This window comes from Phalacrocorax carbo, chromosome 10 (genome assembly GCF_963921805.1).
Source record: "Phalacrocorax carbo chromosome 10, bPhaCar2.1, whole genome shotgun sequence".
NCBI classification, from domain to species: domain Eukaryota; kingdom Metazoa; phylum Chordata; class Aves; order Suliformes; family Phalacrocoracidae; genus Phalacrocorax; species Phalacrocorax carbo.
In genome coordinates, this window is record NC_087522.1 from 22287245 (window position 1) to 22309394 (window position 22150).

At 38.2% G+C, this 22150-nt stretch overlaps 1 protein-coding gene across 4 annotated transcripts in view; it reads left to right on the plus strand.

The window, feature by feature from the left end:
• The window catches only part of TTBK2 (tau tubulin kinase 2), a 104313-nt gene that overhangs the window by 35172 nt on the left and 46991 nt on the right, over positions 1-22150 (plus strand). For 3 of the 4 annotated variants that reach the window (XM_064462424.1, XM_064462425.1, XM_064462426.1), the window contains exons 4-6: positions 3412-3485; positions 4514-4654; positions 6952-7056. In XM_064462424.1, the coding sequence (XP_064318494.1) occupies positions 3412-3485; positions 4514-4654; positions 6952-7056 (320 nt within the window). Of the gene's footprint in view, positions 1-3411; positions 3486-4513; positions 4655-6951; positions 7057-7952; positions 8025-22150 lie in introns of those variants that run through there. The other variant, XM_064462427.1, reaches the window with a different exon arrangement.

The following is a 22150-nucleotide window of genomic DNA, read 5'->3' on the forward strand; positions in this document are numbered from 1 at the left end:
TTCTCAAGTTTTCAGTATGCAGGAGCTAAAAGTGAGAAGCAGAGAGAAAATCAAGAAAACTGGACAAAGATGGGGAATCAAAAACAGCTTTATCATTACTTCTTGAAGAATAATTTTTATTTAATGCTTCATCTGCCATGTAGAAATTTTTCTTATTTTTGATAAGTGGTTTTTACTGCAGATTCAGAGCAGGTAAAACTGTAAACAGTTCTTTTAGGATATTTTTGTAACAGCCTTCTAATAGCGTACATCCTCTGAGACCAACCTTTATCTTGTTCTCATGTCCCTTTTTGGCATGTGTGTGTATATATCTATATCTGTATGTATATAATTGCTATCCTTTTCTCAAGGGGCTTATGTTCCCTTACTTTCAAGGTGTTCTAGTTACCTTGGACCAAAATCAGAGGAAGGAATGTAATTGTCATGAAAATCCCTTTTCTTGCAGATATTTGGGAAGTTTAATTTATGAATAGTATGTAATGAGAGACGGCAAGCTGACAGTGTCATTCAGGATTCTCTTAATGTGTGGATCTGATTTAAAAAAAACAAACCCAAATATTTACTATTCTATACAATTTCTGGGAAAATTATGCAGAAAGAGGCTTTTAGTAAAGAATTAAATAAACAGGTGTAATATGTCCCAGTCCAGCAAAACAGCTCTTCCAGTCTTGGTACACTGTTAAGGTTATAAGCATGCTTTCAAGTGTTTCTGAATTAGAATCTTATTTCACAGGCACCGTGAAACTGAAATAAGAATAGCTGCTGGCAGAAGTGCAGGGATGTACTGGTTTTTTATGATTTTACTTTCAGAAGTTTTGAAAATTAAAACAGTGTGGTCATTCATTGCAGGGGTGAAATGAATCATAACTTTGTAGGTATGAAATACAGTCAATAATGAAAAACTTAGAAGCTGTTTTAAGACCCTGATCTAGAAAAACATGCTTAAATATGTGAGTAGTTGTATGACTTCTCTCTTGATTATGACAGAGGAGTATGTTCACTGATATGGCCATTTATTACAGCTTAATTACCAATTGCATTTTTTTTTCCTGCCAGTGATGCTGTCTCCTAATTATTGTTGTCAGTATACTGTTTAACTCTTTAAGGTCTGGTTTTGGGTTTTTTTAAAAAGAAATCTGCTGCAACAGATGGTTGTTTTGTTTAATCATGTTGTTAGGCCATCTGTTCCCACAGTCAGATGGGAGAAGACAGATTTATCACATCTCACTGAGAGTGAGACTCACTCAGTTGGTTTCCGTCTCACGCAACCTTTCAGACTTCTCCCTCGCTCATTTACAGCTCTCTAGCATAATTTAGTGATGGGTTGTGTTTGGTGTAGGCCGAAAAGCTAGCTGTAGTGGTACACTGCAGCCTAGGGAATGGCATGTAGGCTTTGTACCCTCCCTAGGAAACTTTTCAAGGGCATAGTTGTTCATAGCAGCCTATTACTATCATCTTCTCCCTCTGCTCCCCAGTCGTGTGGCTCACAGGTGTGAGAAAATACTGTTTTCTCCCTGAGAGAAAAGGAACTGAAGGTATCTGCAAAGGTGTAGTAGGTGCGCATAGCCACACTGGAGTGGTGGAGCATCATGCTATTTGAATAAGGTGTACAGGCCCTGCTTCTGTCCTTTCCTGGTTCCACATATTTTTATAAAAGTTAGTTTCCAGAGAATTAACCACACAACTGGAGTTGCTGCCCCAGTTAAAATGGGTTTTCTCTGACCAAACCGTGTTTTGGACATTTGCTGAATGTCAGATGAAATCTGACCTACATATGTTTCTCTGAAAGTGTCCCTTCAGCATACCCGCAGTAGATGTAAAATGAATCATAAATATTTGAGATGGGACTTCATTAACTGGAAACTGCAGCAATGAATATACAAAATTTCATCTTTGCAAATTTGCTGCAAATCCTTTTTCTTCATAAAATTATACTGCCTGTAAAATTGTCATATATATATAGTGTATATATATAGTGATATTTATATATAGAAAGTGCCTATCACCATATTGATAAACATTCTTTGGAACCACTCTGACAGTATCACTTAAATGAATCGGTGGAAGGAAAAAGTGGGAGGAAAAGCAGTGATACAGCTTAGCACTTACAGATTTGCAGAAGTTGTAGAGATTTCTTTTAAAATAATTCTTTTAAAACAAATTATTTTTATTAATCCCATACCATTTTCTTTGTTTAAATGGGCCTATGTGTGTTAATTCTGTGTGGCAGGGAGCTTCCTGAGGAAGCAATAAGCAAGCAGGCAGTCATTCTTCTGTCAAGTGAAGTGAGAATATTCAGAAGTTGTAGGGCCAAGTTTTAGGGTTTTGATGGAGGTATGAGTACAGCAGTAACAACAATTGCCCTCAGATCAGTAGCTAGCAGTAATGGTGTCTTGAAAGCAGTAATGTTTTTTTGAAAATTTTGGTTGCTTTTCTCCTATCGCTTGTGATTTTTTCTATTTATGACATCCTGGTGATCCTAAGGGTAAAGAAATGTATGAAAGAAACCTTAGGTGACACAAATTTTACATAGCTTTAGTGGCCACTTGTGACCATCAGCTTTCTCTTGGCTGTAGCTTCCATGGTGTCAGAAAGAAAGCTAAATGGCCTGAGGGAGAGTTAACAGGGAACTGTAGGGTTTCTCTTGTAGTGGGCTCATAAGGAGTCCCAGCTTTTCTCAAAGTCAACGAACACAGATTCCAAAATGACAATGAGGTTGCATTCCCCTTCTGTTTCCCTACTGCAGTCTTTGGCTTGTCTTTTTCTCTATTCACCTGCGGAATCTTATGCTTTGACTTAAAACTGCAGGATAGTAAGGAGGAGGCTTTGAGGAAAATTGGCTTAAACCAAACTGTGAATTATTTTTTTTTTTGACTACTACAATTCTTTTATCTCTGCTTCAGTGTACCTGAGCTGAATTTGTCTTTTGTAGCTAAACAGCAAAGATCATATTCTAGATAAAGATGTGAATGAATCAGATTAGTTGAATTATGTTTTCTACAATTTTTGAATACAGAACATGGCCCGCAGGTAACTACTACTGTTTTCTTTCATCTTCTGCAGCTTATAGAAAAGGAGGAATTGTGGCTAGCAATATTGTCTATAACAAGCCATCAGCTTTGCAAGACAATAACCTTTTCCCAATCCAAAATGCCTCAAATTTGTGGACATTTAGGCATGTTGGCATGCATGTTTTCTTATGGAAGAGTGATAGGTATGGTAGGGCTGCATGTTTTATGGGAGAAAGCTTTTATTTAACTGGGGTTTTACAGCTGTTGAACTGTGGGGGGCCTAGTTTATTAAAGATCTCTAAAGAAATACAACTGTCTCTTCCAGTAATTTGCTAGGTATTGAAAGGAATAAACCACAGAATTTAATTATTATCGGCTAATTTGCTGCTTTTTCTCTCAGGAAAAGATCACATCTGTAGATTCATTGGATGTGGAAGGAACGACAGATTTAACTATGTGGTCATGCAATTGCAGGTCAGTGTGTCAAACAGAGCTCAAAGTTTGCTTGTGTGTTTTGGTTTATTGGCCAAGCATATATGAAAATGCCAGTAAAATTTTAGAGGATGACAAATTTAAAAAAAACCCCAGAGATTGTGAATGCATAATAGTGAGCAAACCTAAGTTGAGCATAGCCTTATATCTTTATCCGTTGATACCCTTTCCTTAATTCTCTCAGAAAGGAGAAAGTTTGCATCCTCAGAAAGACCTGACTATTGAAAGAGTGAACTGTGATGTCTTCTGAGATAATTCACATTACTTTGAAATCTTCACTTGAAGGTAGTCTAAAATATATTAGTCTGTGCATGCTGTTGGCTTTTTTGATGAAAGTGAAAAAATAACCCTTTGCAAGTAAAAGAAAACATTCACTTTACTGAAAGACTTGTTCCTGTGAAACGGTATAAAATAGGTGATTAGCAGTTAAAGTTATGGGATTATTGTCCTTTATCATCTTGGTGAACATGAATACTGGAAAAAGAAGTGTGCTCTAGTTTGTACTGTTGGTCATCTGTTATTTTGACAGACTGACAGTTCTGTGATGTCATGGAGCTACGTTTCCCGCATAGTATATTTTTAATCTGTTTGGTTAAGTCATCTAAGATATACTGTATAATTAAATAAATTATGTACTTTTCCTTAAAAAGGTGAGTGTAAAAAAGTCTTTGTGAGCATATTCTCTTTTTTCAGTGTGACATGGATACAACATTAACTAATAGTGTATATACTAGTCTTCTACTAGAGATTAGTTTGGTCTGTGTTATTTAGGAGTAGAAAGATACTAAGACTTGTATTATCAAGAACAGATTTAAATTTAACGTTGGAGATACTTGGGGACATACGCATATTACATTCCTGTGAGAAGTTTTATCCTTGAATATGAAAATAGGTAATGAGAGTATTCTGTTGGTAACCATGAAGAGCTAAAGGAGAAGTAGGAAGACTTTGTTATCTGTGAATCTTGGTATTATTATTTTTTTATGAAAACGTCCTTTTAATTTGATCAGGGTCGGAACTTGGCAGATCTGCGTCGAAGCCAGTCTCGAGGAACCTTCACCATTAGTACCACTCTGCGGCTGGGGAAGCAGATTTTGGAATCTATTGAAAGTATTCATTCTGTGGGATTCCTGCACAGGGACATAAAACCGGTAAGTCGTACCATTAAATCAAAACAGGCAAGTAATATATGGTCATTAGGTGGCTGCATAAGTAAGAATAGGTTCTATACTAGATGTTCAAATGAAAAAATGGGAAGACAGAAAATGGAGTGTTTTTTCAGCATATAGGGCAGATTGTTTTTCTAGTAATCAGTGTTGGATTGCAACAATGATAACTTTGGTCTTTGTCATTTAGGCCTCCTTGCAATTTTCTGGAGTTAATACTTCCAGCTCTTATCTATAGTATCATGCAATCAAGAGCATTTGCATGAGATATGATATAATGGGTTTGGCTAATGACAATATCTTCACATAATAAATCTAAGAGAATAGATACTAACTATAGGGTGTATTTATAAGCTCTTCAATAGCAATTTCTTTGTATTTAATATATTTATAACAAACAAGGAAAGAGAAGATGGACTGTAAGAGAAAACTATTCAGTTGCTTTGTTGTGCAATTCTAATAAAATGAGTGGTGTCAAAATGTCATGAGGACAGTGCCTTCCTGATAGCATCATGCTTTTGTTCATGCTTTTTTCTGTTTTTCTTTGAATTTATTCCCAAAATTGTATCAGCTATTTTTAATATTGCTCTGTATTAAAAATATCATAAGAACTCTGAACTGTCAAAATTTGTACATTTTTATTATATCTGGCATATATAGCTAAATTTCCTGTCAACTGAATGGTGTTTACATAAAACCTCTGATAAATTTCTGTGCATTAGGGAATTTTCATTTTCATCACTTCTTCCTTGCAACTTTTTATAAAACTTGTATTTCCCCTGACCCATCCCCAAGACTTCATTTAATAGGGAAGGGACACAGAGGCAGTGAATGTCAAGTGAAATAGGTGAGAAGGAGTTAGCTGGAGCGCAAGATTTTAATGATGAAAACGATTCAAGTTTTGAATGGGAAATGTGTTCCTTTATGGCTGGCAGGATGGACTGGGGACATCTTGTTATCTAGCTGTATCTTGGAGTCCGCAGGCTCAAATAGGATTAAAGTGGAGAATGCTGCTAGGGTATGGAAAAAACTCAGAAAATTAAATGTGGAGCCAGGATAAACAGCAGTATGAGGCAATATATTCCATTCATAAAAGAAATCCTAAAGGGGAAGAAAAATTCTTTATGTTGTGATTTACACATGCAAAAGAAGGCACAATTGCTTTCTGGCATGCAGTTTTCCTGGCTTGAGAAGGCAAGTCCATTTTATCTTTTATTATGTATCTTTGAGATAGATTATACTAAAAGCAAGCTTTGTGCTGAGCTGAAATCTTGAAATCCTTGATTGGTTATTTGCCTCGTGATGAATTAGGCAATGCTGAAATTGTGTTCCATTTAAAGATAATGTTGATCACACTCACTGTAATTCATGTTTTCAATTGGTTTTTACCCTCAACCTTTGACATTGAAGCAGCTGCGAATTTCAGATTTATTTAGAACAGTACTGCTGTTTCACTTAATGGAAAAAGAAAAGTAGTTTTTCTAGAGTTAATTGTGTTAAACTTCCAGCTTGCTCAGATGTGTAGTTTCAATTCCATTTCACAGAACTTTTTTCTAGCTTTATCTTTTTTTATATCACGTAATTGATCTTAAGGGGATTTGGTGGGGAGAGACTTGAACCAATTCAGCCAACATGTTCAAACATCAGAAACTAGCAGTGTTGAAGAGTTTTGGGGCTTGTGGTTGTTTTTTTTAAAGGGGTAATATGGAATGTTAATCCATAGAGGCAAATAAGAAATTTTACTGAAGCTTTTCAGAATAAATTACCTCCATAAGTCCTTACTGATTTTCCAGCTCTTACAGTTTAGTTGTTTTGGGGTTTGTTTTTATGTTTGTTTTTTAAACCTGGTTCTTCCCCCCACCCATCTAAAAGAAAAGGCAGTTTGCACCCCTTATTCTGTATTCTGCGTATATTATATTACTGCATTTGTTTAGCCCCTAGGTTGGTAGTTTCTTGAAATGTCCAAATCAAAATATATGAGTAGGTGACATGGTTGGAAAAGTCTTGCTAAAAATCAATATATCTGAAGTGATGAACTAAGATGACAATATCTTTGGACCATGTTGACTGCTGTTCAGATATGCTGAGTTGGATGTCTGATTTTCTTAACAATGTTTTCTTCAAATTTAATGGGAGTTTAGTAGAACTGAAAATATGGAAGGAGGGATAGAGAAGTAGGACATGGATTTTCTATTATATTGTTGCTGCATTAATACGTGCACATATTGAAACGTGTGTGTGTGTATCTCTATATATCTACCTGTATCTGTTTTTCTTCCTAGTCTAACTTCGCAATGGGACGTTTTCCTAGCACCTGTAGGAAGTGTTATATGCTGGATTTTGGCTTGGCACGGCAATTTACCAACTCGTGTGGGGATGTCAGACCCGTAAGACTTTTTTCACAGTTGTCAATTTAATTAATTTAATGTTGTAATATGCTGTCTTTTTTTCCGGAGAGGTATGGGAGTTGCATTGAACTTGTAACTGATCTAAACTTGACAAACATCATCCCAGATCAGAAATGCCATGTGATTTATTGATTATATTAAAAGATTGTTAGTCAGGAATGAATCAGGTTTCTGATTTTTGGCTTGAGGCAGACGTGTAGTCTATGACTTTTCTCTTTTGGTTTGGAAAATCAAGGAACAAATAGGTTTTCACTGAATATCACAGTAATACACCAGAGCTCAATTTCACTTGGTGTTATATATTGCATTAACAAACCTGAAACCCTATGGAGGGGAAAAAAGTCAAACACTAAAGTGAATATATAATTTTCTGAAAGAGAAAGCCTGAATAATTAAAACAGTGATAGGACACTAATTATAATATATAACAGGACATAGTTAAGTGTAGTGACTGAATTCCCATGCGAAGCAGTCTGAAGAAAATTGTAGATAAAAGCATATCAATGAGGACATTATAATTTTAAGTAGAGTAGAGTCTCCCTAATTCACTGGCAGGCAGTCCTTTTGTTAATTTCAAAGATTGAAACTCATCAAGTCAGTGCCTTAGTACATGGTGATGTTTTAAAGAAACTTAATTTCTTTATTAAACTAGTTTAGTTTACATTTTGATGTAATACTAAATAACGTACTAGTCAATATTATGTAGCATATTTATTAATGTGGTGCGATTTGAGTTGTAGAAGCCATCTCTACAGGATTTTCAATTTTATTTTGACTAAGAAGTTGGGAAAGTGGCAAATTTTTGTGTGCAAATTATGAGGTATGTAAATTAGTAAGGTAAATTAGCGGGGTTCTGCTGTACTCTATTCCTTCAGCCATAATGCTGGACACTGCAATGAAAGCAAAGAGCAGGGGAGACCAACAGAGTGGCTGCTGCTGTTGGAAAGGTGAGCTAAACATTTTAAGTAGTTTTTAATTTTTTGTTTATTTCTCAGTGTTCTTGTCGTTTTCTGTATGTTTGGCTGCTTATAATGTTTTTCTAACTGACCTGTAATTTCAAAGAGAAAATAATTCCCAAGATTCTGTGATTTCTGTATATTTACACACCAATAGTACTATTTTCAGAAAAAAACAGGTAATAACAACAGAAAACTTACTATTTCTGCTATTCTTTCTTTTGTAACAACTTGGCTCTTGCCTTTTGTTTTTCATTGCAGTGCCCTACAATGTAACTGAAGTAATTCTTCCTTTTAATCTGTTGAGAATTTTCTGACAGTGTAATCCATATTAGTAGAGTGGAAGTGAGGGGAAACAGAAGGCAGTAGTTTTATTTGTACTTAATAGTCAGAAGTGGCTCTTGTATAGATAGGAACCATACTGTTGGCCTTGCTTACTAATAAAATTTATTCGGATTTTCATTAAACATGCTATCCTTCTTCTAAACTTCATTAGATTTCTTCCGCAGATACTTCAAATAACCTGGAGCAATGTAAAAGCATGTTCTCCAAAAATACATAGTACTCTGTTGGTAAGAACCTGTTCCTTAGTTAAGGTTGAGTATTAGATTTTTATGATAAGCCTAATGTTCTATGTTACTGACTACTGCAGAAAGAATCCCCTCCCATTGAGATTTTACATATCATCCCTGAGTCCTTGAATTTCCACAATGTTTTCTAAAAGAATCAGAAGTTTTGGAAATTATAGCATCAGGTTTTATCCTTTGGCAGCTTTGTATTTCCCCCAAGATTAAGGAATTCCTGGTGGCCATAGATCTGTTTGTTCAACTCAGAAGGATGGAAGAGGCTTATGTGGATACTTTTGAAAACAGAAAAGTTTGACAATGATTTCCCTCCAGAAATCATTGGCCAGCACCACTGGCTAGCATATACATTCCAACAGGTGGAGATAAAGAATTGAGTTCGCTTCAAGATTGGTAGAGAAGAAAGGTGTTGTGTGGTCCTTTGACAAAATGCAACTTAGACTGGCGGGGGGCTGAAACTAAAAGGCAATTACATGAATGAATTATTGTCAGTTTTACAGTATAGATCTTCTTGCCAATGTAGGTAGTATTCACTTGATTGAAGTTCAAACAATAAGTTGAAAAGAGGTCCTTATGGTGAGGAAGATTGCTTTATTTTCTGAAAACAGGTCGAGAAGCAAAGAGGAAATGAGAAATTTATCAAACCATTAAGGAACTCAACATTAGACTCTTAGTTAATTCCAGTACGTTGTACCAAGACAGAGGAACACAGCAGTTTCATACGACTGCAGTGTGATAAGGTGTTCTTGTTTCAGATCTGTTTTAAGAAGAGAAATCATAAAACTTGAAAATTCATGGTTTTATTCCTGTATTTGACTGAAGGATGTGCTGATGGCTACTGATATGTTAAACCATCCATTTGGACCCTTCTGCATTTCTGTTAAGCCTGTGCTTATTCCAGTCTGAATCTTTCCTTTTGTTTCTCCTCTCTGGTTTCCCTCCTACATCCACCTCCTCATATTGCTTCACTCCCAGTCACACTAATTTCTCTTCTCCTTGCAGTTTTGGTACCCACTGGAATAGTACAATGCAACTAAGTGAAATATTCTTTGCTCTCAGTTTCTTTTCTTTGCACCACAATGAAACCTGAAAGCATTCTGAAGGATGGACAGAAAACAAAGTCAGGCTGTTCAGCTCTAGATTGAATTATGCCTCACAGAATCACAGAACAGCAGGGGTTAGAAGGGACCTCTGGAGATCATCTTGTCCAACCCCCCTGCTTGAGCAGGCACCCCCAGAGCAGGGGGCACAGGACCGCGTCCAGGCAGGTTTTGAATGTCTCCAGGGAAGGAGACTCCACAACCTCTCCGGGCAGCCTGTGCCACGGCTCTGTCACCCTCACAGTTAAGAAGTTTTTTCTCATGTTTAGCTGGAACTTCCTCTGTTCCAACTTGTGGGCATTGCTCCTTGTCCTGTCGTTGGGCACTAATGAAGAGAGCCTAGTCTCAACATCCTGACACCTGCCCTTTAGGTATTTATAGGTATTTATGAAGTCCCCCTTCAGTCTTCTCTTCTCCAGGCTGAACAAATCTAGGTCTCTCAGCCTTTCTTCATAAGGGAGATGCTCCAGTCCCCTGATCATCTCTGTAGCTCTCCGCTGGACTTGCTCAAGCAGTTCCACGTCCTTCTTAAACAGGGGGGCCCAAAACTGGACACAGTACACCAAATGTGGTCTCTCTAGGGCAGAGCAGAGGGGGAGGATAACCTCCCTCGACCTGCTGGCCACACTGCTTTTAATGCAGCCCAGGATACCGTTGGCCTTCTTGGCCACAAGGGCACAGGGTTGGCTCATGGTCAGCTGCTTGTCCACCAGCACTCCCAGGTCCTTCTCAGTGGACCTGCTTTCCGGTAGTTCAGCCCCCAGCCTGTGCTGGTGCGGGGGGTTGTTCCTCCCCAGGTGCAGGACCTTGCACTTGCTCTTGTTGAATTTCATGAGGTTCCCCTGGGCCCAGCTCTCCAGCCTGTCCAGGTCCTGCTGGATGGCAGCACGGCCTTCTGGTGTATCAGCCGCTCCTCCCAGCTTGGTATCACCAGTGAACTTGCTGAGGTTACACTCTAACCCACTGTCCAGGTCATTGATGAATATATTGAACAGGACTGGACCTAGCACAGACCCCTGGGGAACACCACTAGTGACAGGCCTCCATCCAGCCTCTGCCCCATTGATCACAGTCTTCTGAGTTCTGTTGTTGAGCCAGTTCTCTGTCCGCCTCACTGTCCACTCATCCAACCCATCCAACCACAGTCTGCCTCGTGACAGATAGAATATTTGAAGAATTTAGATTCCTGATTCAAACAAGGCTGTACTGAGTTTGTATGAAATTTAGTTTTTTCAAAAGCTCCGGCATAATCAGTTTTGTATAGCTAGTAGAATATTCCTTGACATCATCATCAGGGTACACTTTCGGATCCCTCCTTGTATGTCTTCATTCCAAGGCACACTTGGGGATATAGGCTTCCTACAAATTACTGTGGAGGTTATTTTATTCACAAACTTGAAGTTCATGTGTAGGCTCACCATCCCCTGACCTGACTGTTACAGTATCCTTTTTCTGGTTTGATGAATACAAGGTTTCTGCCTTGACAAACACCAAAATTCAGGGTACTACTACAGACTCATGTGATTCGTTTTGATTATGTTACCCTTCCAAAGTGCATCAAAGAAGCTACTTATTTTCATTTTTAAGGCTCTTAATGCTCTCTGCCTGCACAGCCTATTATCTTTCATTCACAGTAGAGAAGCAGCAGTAAAGATGGTCACCTACCTTCATTACCTACTTCTGGATTTTTAAAGAAAGGAACTTCATTCTTAATTTCAGACTGTTCCTTATGTTGGAAGGGATATTTCTGTAACCACCCAAAACCTCACTGTTTTCTTTTAAATCTGTGTTAGGAAATGAAATAGAAAAGCATCATTATTTTCTATAGGAGTTGAAACCAATCTTTGTTTGACCCTTAAACCTTAAATTGCAGTCTGTTATGTCTGTAATTATTATATAAGGCTTAAATGAAAGGTGTACTTAACAGCAAAAAGCAGAGTTTAGTGGCAGTCTGTATGGAACTACGCAAAGATGGGATCCACCTGAGAGTACTGAGGGAACTGGCAGGGGAGCTTGTCAAGCCACTCTCCGTCATTTATCAGCAGTCCCAGTTAATAGGCAAGGTCCCAGACAACTGGAAGCTTGCTGATGTGACACCCATCTACAAAAAGGGCCAGAAAGAGGATCCAGGAACTACAGGCCTGTCAGCCTGACCTCAGTACTGGGGAAGGTTATGCAGTGGTTCATCTTGAGTGAGATTAAGGTTGGAAAAGACCTCTAGGATCATCAAGTCCAACCAGCAACCCAACACCACCCTGCCTCCTAAACCATGCCCTGAAGTGCCGCTTCTACACATCCTTTAAATACCTCCAGGGATGGTGACTCCACCACCTCTCTGGGCAGCCTGTTCCAGTGCCTGACCACTCTTTCAGTGAAGACGTTTTTCCTAATATCCAATCTAAACCTCCCCTGATGCAGCTTGAAGCCATTTCCTCTCATTCTATCGCTAGTGACTTGGGAGAAGAGACCAACACCCACCTCGCTACAACCTCCTTTCAGGTAGTTGTAGAGAGCGATACGGTCTCCCCTCAGCCTCCTCTTCTCCAGACTAAACCCCCCCAGCTCCCTCAGCCACTCCTCACAAGGCTTGTTCTCCAGACCGTTCACCAGCTTGGTTGCCCTTCTCTGGACACGCTCCAGCACCTCAATGTCCTTCTTGTAGTGAGGGGCCCAAAACTGCACACAGTACTCGAGGTGTGGCCTCACCAGTGCCGAGTACAGGGGCACGATCACCTCCCTGCTCCTGCTGGCCACGCTATTCTTGATATCTTGGTACCGCCCAACTTAATATCAGACTCCACGGTGATTTAGCACCATTAAAAACATGCTACTGGGGAGTCCGTTCAGCTGTAGCTGCTCCTATCAAAATACTGTTTTGAAAAATGCAGGTTTAATGTAAAGAGCTTCTCAGAAAGTAATATTTAAAGAACAGGAAGAGGAACCCCAAGTGAGCAATTTGGTTGTTCAACACTTGTAGTGCTTACTGTATTTTTAATTGCATTTTGGAGTGTCACATGTGGACTTTCTGTTTACAGAATTGAGGAGCAAGCAGTTTTCAGCCCATTTCACTGTTGGTTTTTTTTTTCCCCAGTAGAATTTGTAATATCATGATTTTTCACCCTTGGATTAGATTATCTAAAATGACCTTCCTTTGGTTTGCAGCAGCCAGATGACAATATGACTGATTTTGAAAGTAAAAAAAGAAGACTTGAAGGAGATACTTTTGGTGGATAAATCACAATATATGAGGGAATCTAAGAAATTGCTTCTGTAGGTATTAATGTCGTCTTTATTCCGACTGTTTTGTATCCATCAAACACCCTTTTTCAAGAGAAGTGCAGAACAGTTACAGAGCTTCAGCTTTTGAAGTCACTAAGCAGCAGTTTGCATATGAACTACTGCTACAGGATGCGCTGACTTTTATACATCTGAAAGACACAACTGATTCACATGAAGTGTCTGTTTCTGCTCTTATTTATCAGTTAGGTTTTCCTCATTTATTGACTCAGGGACCTAGCCAATGATGTGTTCTTTGAGTTATCCATTCCATCTGACCCAAGCTTTCAGTACAGAGGATGGCATGGAGTTGAAGAGCAGAGGAGTTCCACCAGTTTTTAAAGTTGGGAATAAATTGCTATAAACGTAGAAGCATATGGTTTTTGTTTGTAAAAACTAGTATCAAATTTCTTCCTTATTCTTCCTGGTTTGCCTTGTACTTCTTTTTTTTTTTTTTTTGCTTTTTTTAAAACGTAAGCTTCTTTTCCCACATTGCAGCTGAAATAGCCTTTTCCCTCTAATTCTCTCTGCAGAACTATATAATTTCTTCCTACAATGATATCAGAACTTTTTTCTAAAAACAATGAAATAATAGATCTCCAGTGCATTTCCCAAATATTTTAGTTGTAGCGCCCTTCAATCCCTTCCCTTCAAAGTGAATGCAGAGTTTCTAAGTCTTATTTTTACACATTGTGTAGATAGTAATCTGTTATAAAGTTGGTAAAAAGGGATAGAACTGGTTATAAATATAATACAGCAACTGTTAGAGAAGGCCTCATCTTTTCTGGTATTCCGTAATAATTATCTGGACTGTAACTCAGCATTTTCCTTATGGGAAAGTATCACCTCTCTTTTTATAAAGAGGAGTAAGAGTTCATTTCAGGAAGTTATGGGAAGGAGTATTTTTGAGAGATGATTTAAAGTAATTAAATGTCTGTGTTCAAGCTTTATTATTCTGCCCCAGTGTCTGAACATACTGGCAAAAGGAAATACCTTTGTTGCTCATCTTAAGGACCCAGTGGTCTGCTTCAGTTGGCAAATCTTCAAAACTGAAAGAAAAATAGATTAACATGGCCAGCAGGAGCAGGGAGGTGATCGTGCCCCTGTACTCGGCACTGGTGAGGCCACACCTCGAGTACTGTGTGCAGTTTTGGGCCCCTCACTACAAGAAGGACATTGAGGTGCTGGAGCGTGTCCAGAGAAGGGCAACGAAGCTGGTGAAGGGTCTGGAGAACAAGCCTTGTGAGGAGCGGCTGAGGGAGCTGGGGGGGTTTAGTCTGGAGAAGAGGAGGCTGAGGGGAGACCTTATCGCTCTCTACAACTACCTGAAAGGAGGTTGTAGCGAGGTGGGTGTTGGTCTCTTCTCCCAAGTCACTAGCGATAGAACGAGAGGAAACGGCCTCAAGCTGCATCAGGGGAGGTTTAGATTGGATATTAGGAAAAACGTCTTCACTGAAAGAGTGGTCAGGCACTGGAACAGGCTGCCCAGGGAGGCGGTGGAGTCACCATCCCTGGAGGTATTTAAAAGAAGGGTAGACGTGGTGCTTGAGGGTATGGTTTAGTGGTGGACTTGGCAGTGATAGGTTAGCGGTTGGACTCGATGATCTTTTCCAACCTTAACAATTCTATGATTCTATGAAAATGTGAAGAAAAAAAAAAAGCTTTGCACGTTTCCATGCTACAAATAGTTCTCTCTGAGAAGAATTACTGTAAAATAAAGTACTTTTAACTGCTATTTTTGAAATGGATTCATTTTAACAAAGTTTCCTGCCTTGCAGCTAACTTCAAAGAGAGAAGGATATGTCCCTTGTGTTTCAGTAATAAGATATTTGTAAAATATATGAACATGTTGAAGAGAGTAGTGAAGGGCTGCAGTTCATTAAGTTGTATGATCTGACACTATTACCTGGTTAGAACTTAAAAGTCAGAAACAAACATTTATGCAGCTTGTAGTATTGTGAAGGATGTAAGAAAGGAAGTAACGACAAATGTGTATCATAGCGTTGCTTGGAAGGTTGTAGAATAATTCATGCTTTTTTAAAAATGAGAGCTTATGTAATGCTATTTTATATTTTCAATGTACTTAACCTTTTATTAGCTAAAGAACTTGAAGTCTGACTTAAATATATCATGAAACAAGTTAAACTTTTCAGGTGAGGTCTTGAATGCAAATGCAAATATCATATTCTAGGCGTAGGTAGCGCTAGCGTTATGTGCCTTACAGTACAGAGGAAATGTACCTATTCTGCCACTTGCTCTGTATATATATTGTATAGTCACCTGAAGAGGAGAAGATATAACTCTTGCAGGTAAGGTCTTTGGAAATGTATTCACTCTATTAACATGAAGTTGACTAGTTACAGTGGGTGGTTTTGATCTGGGTTCCCGCTCAACCCCCACCACCCCCCGTGCATGGATTCATGTGCATTGAAGATCTAGTACTACTTTATTAGAATGAAATTGTTCAAATTAAAATATCAGTCTCTAGTGTAGTCTGTTCTAAACTGTGAAACAAAAAGCACATGAACAAATTTTTCTGCAACTATGCTGCTGTTCTCAGCGGTTCAAACCCTGGCTCGTTGTCCATTTTATTTTTGTTTGCTTGGAACATATTTTGACCATATATACTTCTGGGAAACCTTGAACAAAGATATGTGTGTAGCTGGGAGTGGGATGAAGAATATGGAAACTTGGGCAGTAGTGTGTGTGTATAGGCTTCTGAAACTAAATTTTACATGATGGGGACGCTACTAGGATACAGGTATTTGGGGTAAATGTAGAATTAAATTGTAGAATGGAAGTTGATGAGGAAACACTCTTTGGTTAGAGGAGCCTTGTCTGGAGATGGAAAAGATCAAAAAGAGAAAAATGTGTGTGAGAAGGAGAACAAAAGCTGCTAGGGATGATGTAAGCTGTTATAAGGGAACAGGGGCAGGGGAATAAATGGCTGGAGAAAGAAAGCCAGTTATTGAATTAATGGTGTAGATAAGACTTGATTACTGCAAAGCAGGGTAATTAGAGTCTCCCCACAATTAAATTCTAATCATCAGGCAAATACATTTAGCAGGATGCAAATTTGGTATATTTATGAGATTCATAGTCTACTGTTTATTGCTTTTTGAGTGTGTTGTCAAAGGGTTATTTTAGCTACCATTTTGTTTCCCATTGTCCTAGTGATAGCTGAAGTAAATAGTACTACCATCTGTTTTTTCTTGAGACAAAGAATAAATGATTCTTTTTGAATGTAAACCTAACTTCATACAGGGTTCAGTTTACCTGTCTATTTACATGGTGATAATGGAAACTGAAGGTGTCAGCTGCGGTACAGAAATAGATAACCTTGAGGGACAAAATCCGAAGGACACTTGCATTCCTAACATCATCAGTACTATGGCTAGCTCTTGGGCAGTTGTCATCACTCCTGTTTTTAAATGAATGTTAACCACAACTGCTCTTCGAGGTATTATTAAATTTCATATAAAGAAAGGAAAATAAAAGAAAAAAAGAAGCCGGTAGTCTTTGCTCTTAAACAGTTTAACCTTTAAAAATTAATTTGAGGTCATAATTCTTTAAAAACATAAAATCAACCATTATGTATTATCACAGGCCTGAGTTTTCTGGTCTTTTATTTATGTGGACTTCAAGTTATAAGTAACTGAATTGCATTTGTTTTACAAAGAAGATAGTGTAAGCATGCAAGCTGGGCTGATAAAGCTAGGGAGAAACACAGCTGAAAAACTATACATGAGAAGGTGGTGTTTAGATAAAACTTTATCTAAAACATCTGTGTTCTTCCACTCAGTATACAGGTCACACTGACTTGCAGCCCAGAGGTTTATTCAAATTAACAGCCAGTCCCCTGAGTCTGGTGGTCTGGACTCAGCAAAGATAAATGAAGGAGAAAACTCCTTTTTGCCCAAGTTGGTGCTTGGTTTGGAGCATGGGCTTCCTCTTTGAGAGTATCCTAACTAGTGGGTTAAAAGGTGTCCTGAGGAGACTCTGTTTTGTCCATGGAACTGTTGTATTTTTGATAAATAAGGCTTTTTACGTTAAAGGGAGAGTTACCCTATGACTGCTTTCCCCCCATCCTCACCTTTCTCCTGCCCTTCCCAGTGACTAGATTTTAGGTCATTCTTTAGTTGGTATTTAAACAAAATTAAGAGCTTTCACAGAGCTCTAACCCTCACAGGTTTGTTCAGTGTGACCTTGATTTCAAGTGTCTAAACTTCCCTGTATTTATTTGAAATAAGTAAAAAACCCAAAACACAACAACAAAAAAACCCACAAACCAAATTATGTTCTTTTAACATACATTAAGGAGATTTACAGTATTTTAGATCTAACTTGCTAGATTTTTTAACCTGGAAATTTGAAATCTTACACTGTACCAAGCTGGGAAGTCCTGATTTTAGAGCAACTAGGTAACGTAGCACTGTTTGCTTTGTTTTCTGATATGCTTGGTGTTAAAGGAGTCACAAAGCTCCTAGTCTAAGCATTAACAAAAATATTCAAATCCAAAGGAGACAGAGTATCCACCAAAATTTTCTGTGAGTTACTCACACTCTTTACTGTCAGTAACAAAATTGACTCCTGCTAAAGCAGCAGATATACCAGCTGCTGTACAGCCTGACTGTTAGAAAAATGCAGCAAAAGCAGTTGTGGACGCAAATGTTTAGATTGTTATATTGTCTAGGGAAACAGTTACAAACCTGTTCACATCAAACAATGAACATGTTATTCTATTCTGGTGTTTATGTACAAAATCAGATAAGGGCTGCTTGCTTTTGTTCAGTGCCCTCAGGTTCTGAGGATTTTCCAGCAAATGAGTTTTTAACTTCAGGTTTCCCTTTAGGATGACAGATGGTGTCCTGGAAATATACTTTGAGAAGTTGAATTCTTAAAGAAAAATAAATCCCAACAAAAAACCCCCAAAACAAAACAAACCCCCCAAAACCAACAAAACAATCCCTGCACAGAGTGCAGCACAAAAATGTGTTGGTAAATATCAAAGCAGAGTATTAAATACGTTTTGAAAGCTTTTGAAGTCTATTGTACTTGGGTTAAATACAGGGATAGAAGGTATACATTTCTTGTATATTTGTTCTTTTGTTTTTGACTTCATGAAAATTCAGGAGCGGTTTTGCATTTGAATTGCATGGTGGTTCTTTCTTTCAATATTATCTGGATTATCTTGATTGCTCAGGAGGACTAGAGAACACTTCCATCTATTCTACCTTACATCCTGTGATGTTGGCAAAAGAAATTCAGATTCTTTATTTCTGTGTTTGGAAGAGAACATAGTTTTTATGGTACTGAAAGAGCAGAAGCTGTAGCCATTAAATGCTTTTTATGATGGGCAAAAAAGTGGGATAATTTTAAGAACCAAAGGAGCAATGGTGAAGCTACACCGTTGTAAGAAAAAAGATGGCTGCAAATCTTTTGTCCTCTCCAAAGTCAATTTGGACCCCAGACTGCTTAAAGATGGATTGCTCATATATCCTTCTCAATCTCCTTTTCAGCTAAATGCTGTTATAGCCTGATCTGCAAACATTGATATTACTTTAAGAAGAAAGTCTCAGATGTGGTCCACAGATAGTACTGATGTAAAAATGGTGCAGTTTTCTTTATTTGCCCCAGTGCCACTGGTGATTTAGAAATTGTGTCAGTAACTACTCCTGAATAACACTGTGACTGTGTGCATTTGTTTACAAATAAGAGTCTATATACTGGATGCTGTTCAAGAATAGTTACTGAACATTGCACTCAGATTAAAATTTGGATTAAATTGAGACTACCTGTTAAATTTAAATGATTGGCAGCACTTTGGTCAACTCCAGAAAGTTGTGACATTTATCAGGTTTTGTTTTTATTTAAAGAGCAGGAAGATACAATTTATCTTCAGTAGTTCCTTGATACATTCTCTGCTTTGAGTAACACAGATTAAAGCAAAACCCAAGGACAACTTGGACATGTTTTATGAGCACAGTATTAAATAGCAGTGGATTATATGAACAATAATTAAATACTACAAAAAAGTTCCAAGGAGCGGTTTCAATTCATAGTGTTCCATATTAAGCATATAATAATAATTGGCTAAAATATGTTAACTGGTCTAAAAAGATCCCTCTCCCAAACCTGACTAAAACTGTTGAAAGCCAGATGCTGCTGGGTAATGGTCTATGTCATTTTGTTAAATGTACTGTTCAGTGGTTGTTTTGTCCTGCTGAGAAGCGTTTTGTTGCTGGCATTTACCTTATGCTGTCTTTTCTCAGTAATGTTCTGTCTCAGTCCCTAACAGTACATTGCACAGTGATGAATGTGATAAAGAAGTGTTTTCTGCACTTGTAGGTCCTATGGTACTATACATGATGTGTTACAAGATGGAATTTGAACCTTAAGATAATCCTGGCTTATTTTTCCCTTTTATCCTTTACCTAACCTGTTTCGGGAAAACACAAGACCATGACTAGTTCAGCATGCGTGCTCAAGCTTAGCGTGGAGGCACCCTGTGACATGGAGCAGGAGCTACGTAACTATTCAGGCATGGCACAAGAAGCACTCGAGAGCCTTCCAGTGCTCCCATGGGGCTAATCTGCACAGGCTCAGCAAAAGATTCTCTTCATAACTGCTGTACCAGACTAATAACACTGTTACCCTCCTTGCTGTCATGGAAAGATTCAGATTATGGGAATGATCATAGAGGAAGAAAAACATGTGTTAATAAGTTCCTATCTGTATAATAGTCCTCTGAGGCTTTTATACATTAATACATTTTAGAGTAGGCCTTTCGTAAGTTGCCTCTTCGAGTGAACACACCATTCATTATCTTACAACATAATTTCTTGGAGCAGGGAAGTGACAGAAAGTTACTTTTTCTCCTCATCATTTGCATGAAAGCTATGCATGATGTACTGGACACCTCAACACTAATGTTGAGGCATGAGAAGTTCCTAGGAGGAAATGTCTATAACTGGGCAATCTTAAAACCAGAGTTCTTTTTATTAATTTCTACACTGTTTGTCTAATGAAGACAGAAATTAATGTGAAGAAGGCACTGAAAACAGTGAAGTAATGTCAGGCATTAAATGGCTATGTGACTTGCAGTGTGGTTCCTCCCTATCAAATTCTTTCAACCAATCTTTACCAAATCACTGTGGGTTCCACTTAACTCTTCATATTTTCCCTTATTCCTTCCCAGGTCTGTGATTAGATTTCATGAAGTCAGGGAGAGGAACGGAGTGTATGAGGTATCAGAAAGTGCAAGGGAAAAACAGGAGGAGGAGGAGAGGGAAAAGGGTGGCTGAGAATGAATATTATTTACCTGCCCCATTCCCTCTCTACTGCAGAAGTAAAAATAGCAAGTGCTAAAAGAAAGAATAAGAAACATTTGGTGATAACCTCAAAGGATGTCATGTAAATGCCACAGTGAACGTTAAATCTGGAAGTAGTTCAGCTGTATTAGTGGGAACCTTTGTGCGGGCTGTCTTGCCTGGGAAGACTGTGCTCTGCCAGGACCAAAAGCAGTGTCTGTCTCGGTAGAGCATTGCACTGGGTCAGCTGCTTCTTGGAACAGTTGCTAGAAATATTTGTTCTAATCTATATGAAGGGAGGAAAAAGACTCGACAGAGAAATGGGGTGTGATACAGCAAAGCTCAATTCTGTCCATTTTTCATTGTTACTGGCTTACCGAGGAGTTTGACATGATGGAATAAGTTGTCAAGGTGCAGTTTTAGCTCGGGCAGGTATCTTAATAGTGGATTTTGAGATCAGCCACCTCTCTTCTCTTCAGCACTTCTTGGGAAGATTCAAGAGCTGGGACTATAAAATATTAGAAATAAGGAATAATGTTGTACTGAACTCTGAGAAGGACATAGAATGAAGAAGAAATTATAAACAAAGGGATATTTTAAATCTTTATTGTGTAAATCAATTTATTTGAATAATGTTGCAATGATTTTGTGTCTTACAGCAATTAAAATAATTTCAGCTATTATGGTACAAATACAAATAACAGAAGGAGCAGTAGAGATGTATGTGATATAATTCAGCTGCCAAATAGAATGGAGGAAGCTCCTGTAAATAGAGTTGGAAACTAGTTACTGTATGTTCTTTGTTTCTAAAATAAATATTTTTATTAATAAATAATGATTCAGAAGTAGTGTTGGAAGAGAGGACTGGGGTAATTTTTTGGAAACCTGACCGTCCCTTCCTGTTACAGCTCACTTCTGCCTTTCCATGTCTATTAAATTAAATTTTGTACATCTTGACACTGTAGGACAAAGAAAATGTATAAAGAATAAATATTGTAAAACTATGTTTTCAGCTTTTCTTTACTATATCTGCATCAGTCAGACTACATTATGTTTTTGGAAATCAGAATGGTTTATGTTGGAAGGGACCTTTAGAGGTCATCTAGTCCAATCCCCCTGCACTGAGCAGGGACATCTTCAACTCGATCAGGGTGCTCAGAGCCCCGTCCAACCTGACCTGGAATGTTTCCAGGGATGGGGCATCTACCACCTCTCTGGGCAACCTGGGCCAGTGCTTCATCACCCTTATTGTAAAAAATTTCTTCCTTAAATCCAGTCTAAATCTATCCTCCTTTACTTTAAAACCAGATGAGGTTTGCAAGATTTGCTTCTGAATTCTGAGCTAAGCATTTGATAGTTGTTAGCTTTTTGAAAAATGAACTACTTCAAAGAAAAAAGCTTTGTTTCAGTAAATGGAGTTCTGCAAAGAGTCTAAGATGACTATATTTTCTTTAGAACTTTCAGTTCTGTACTAAAGGAGTTATATAATCATAGTAGAGCCACTCAACGCAAAACATATATAGCCTTATTCTTAAATAATGTATACGTACTCCTCAATTCTTTCCCTCATGTCATCTAAGTCAACAAAGTCTGGAGCCTAATTCATCTTTTTTTTTTTTTCTCTTAAATCCCAGGATAGACAGAAGTGGGCTTAGATTTTTATGTCAAAATGTCCTACATGGAAACGGTTATTTGCTGGAGAGACTAAGCCAAGAGCCATTTGTTTTATTGGTTTTATAAGCAGGAATCTGCATGTCTTGAAAGAATTATGATATTAGTCATTTGAGGCTCCATTTCTGAATTAGTGATGACTTTATAGGGAAGACAAGGGAGTTAGGTTTGCGAGT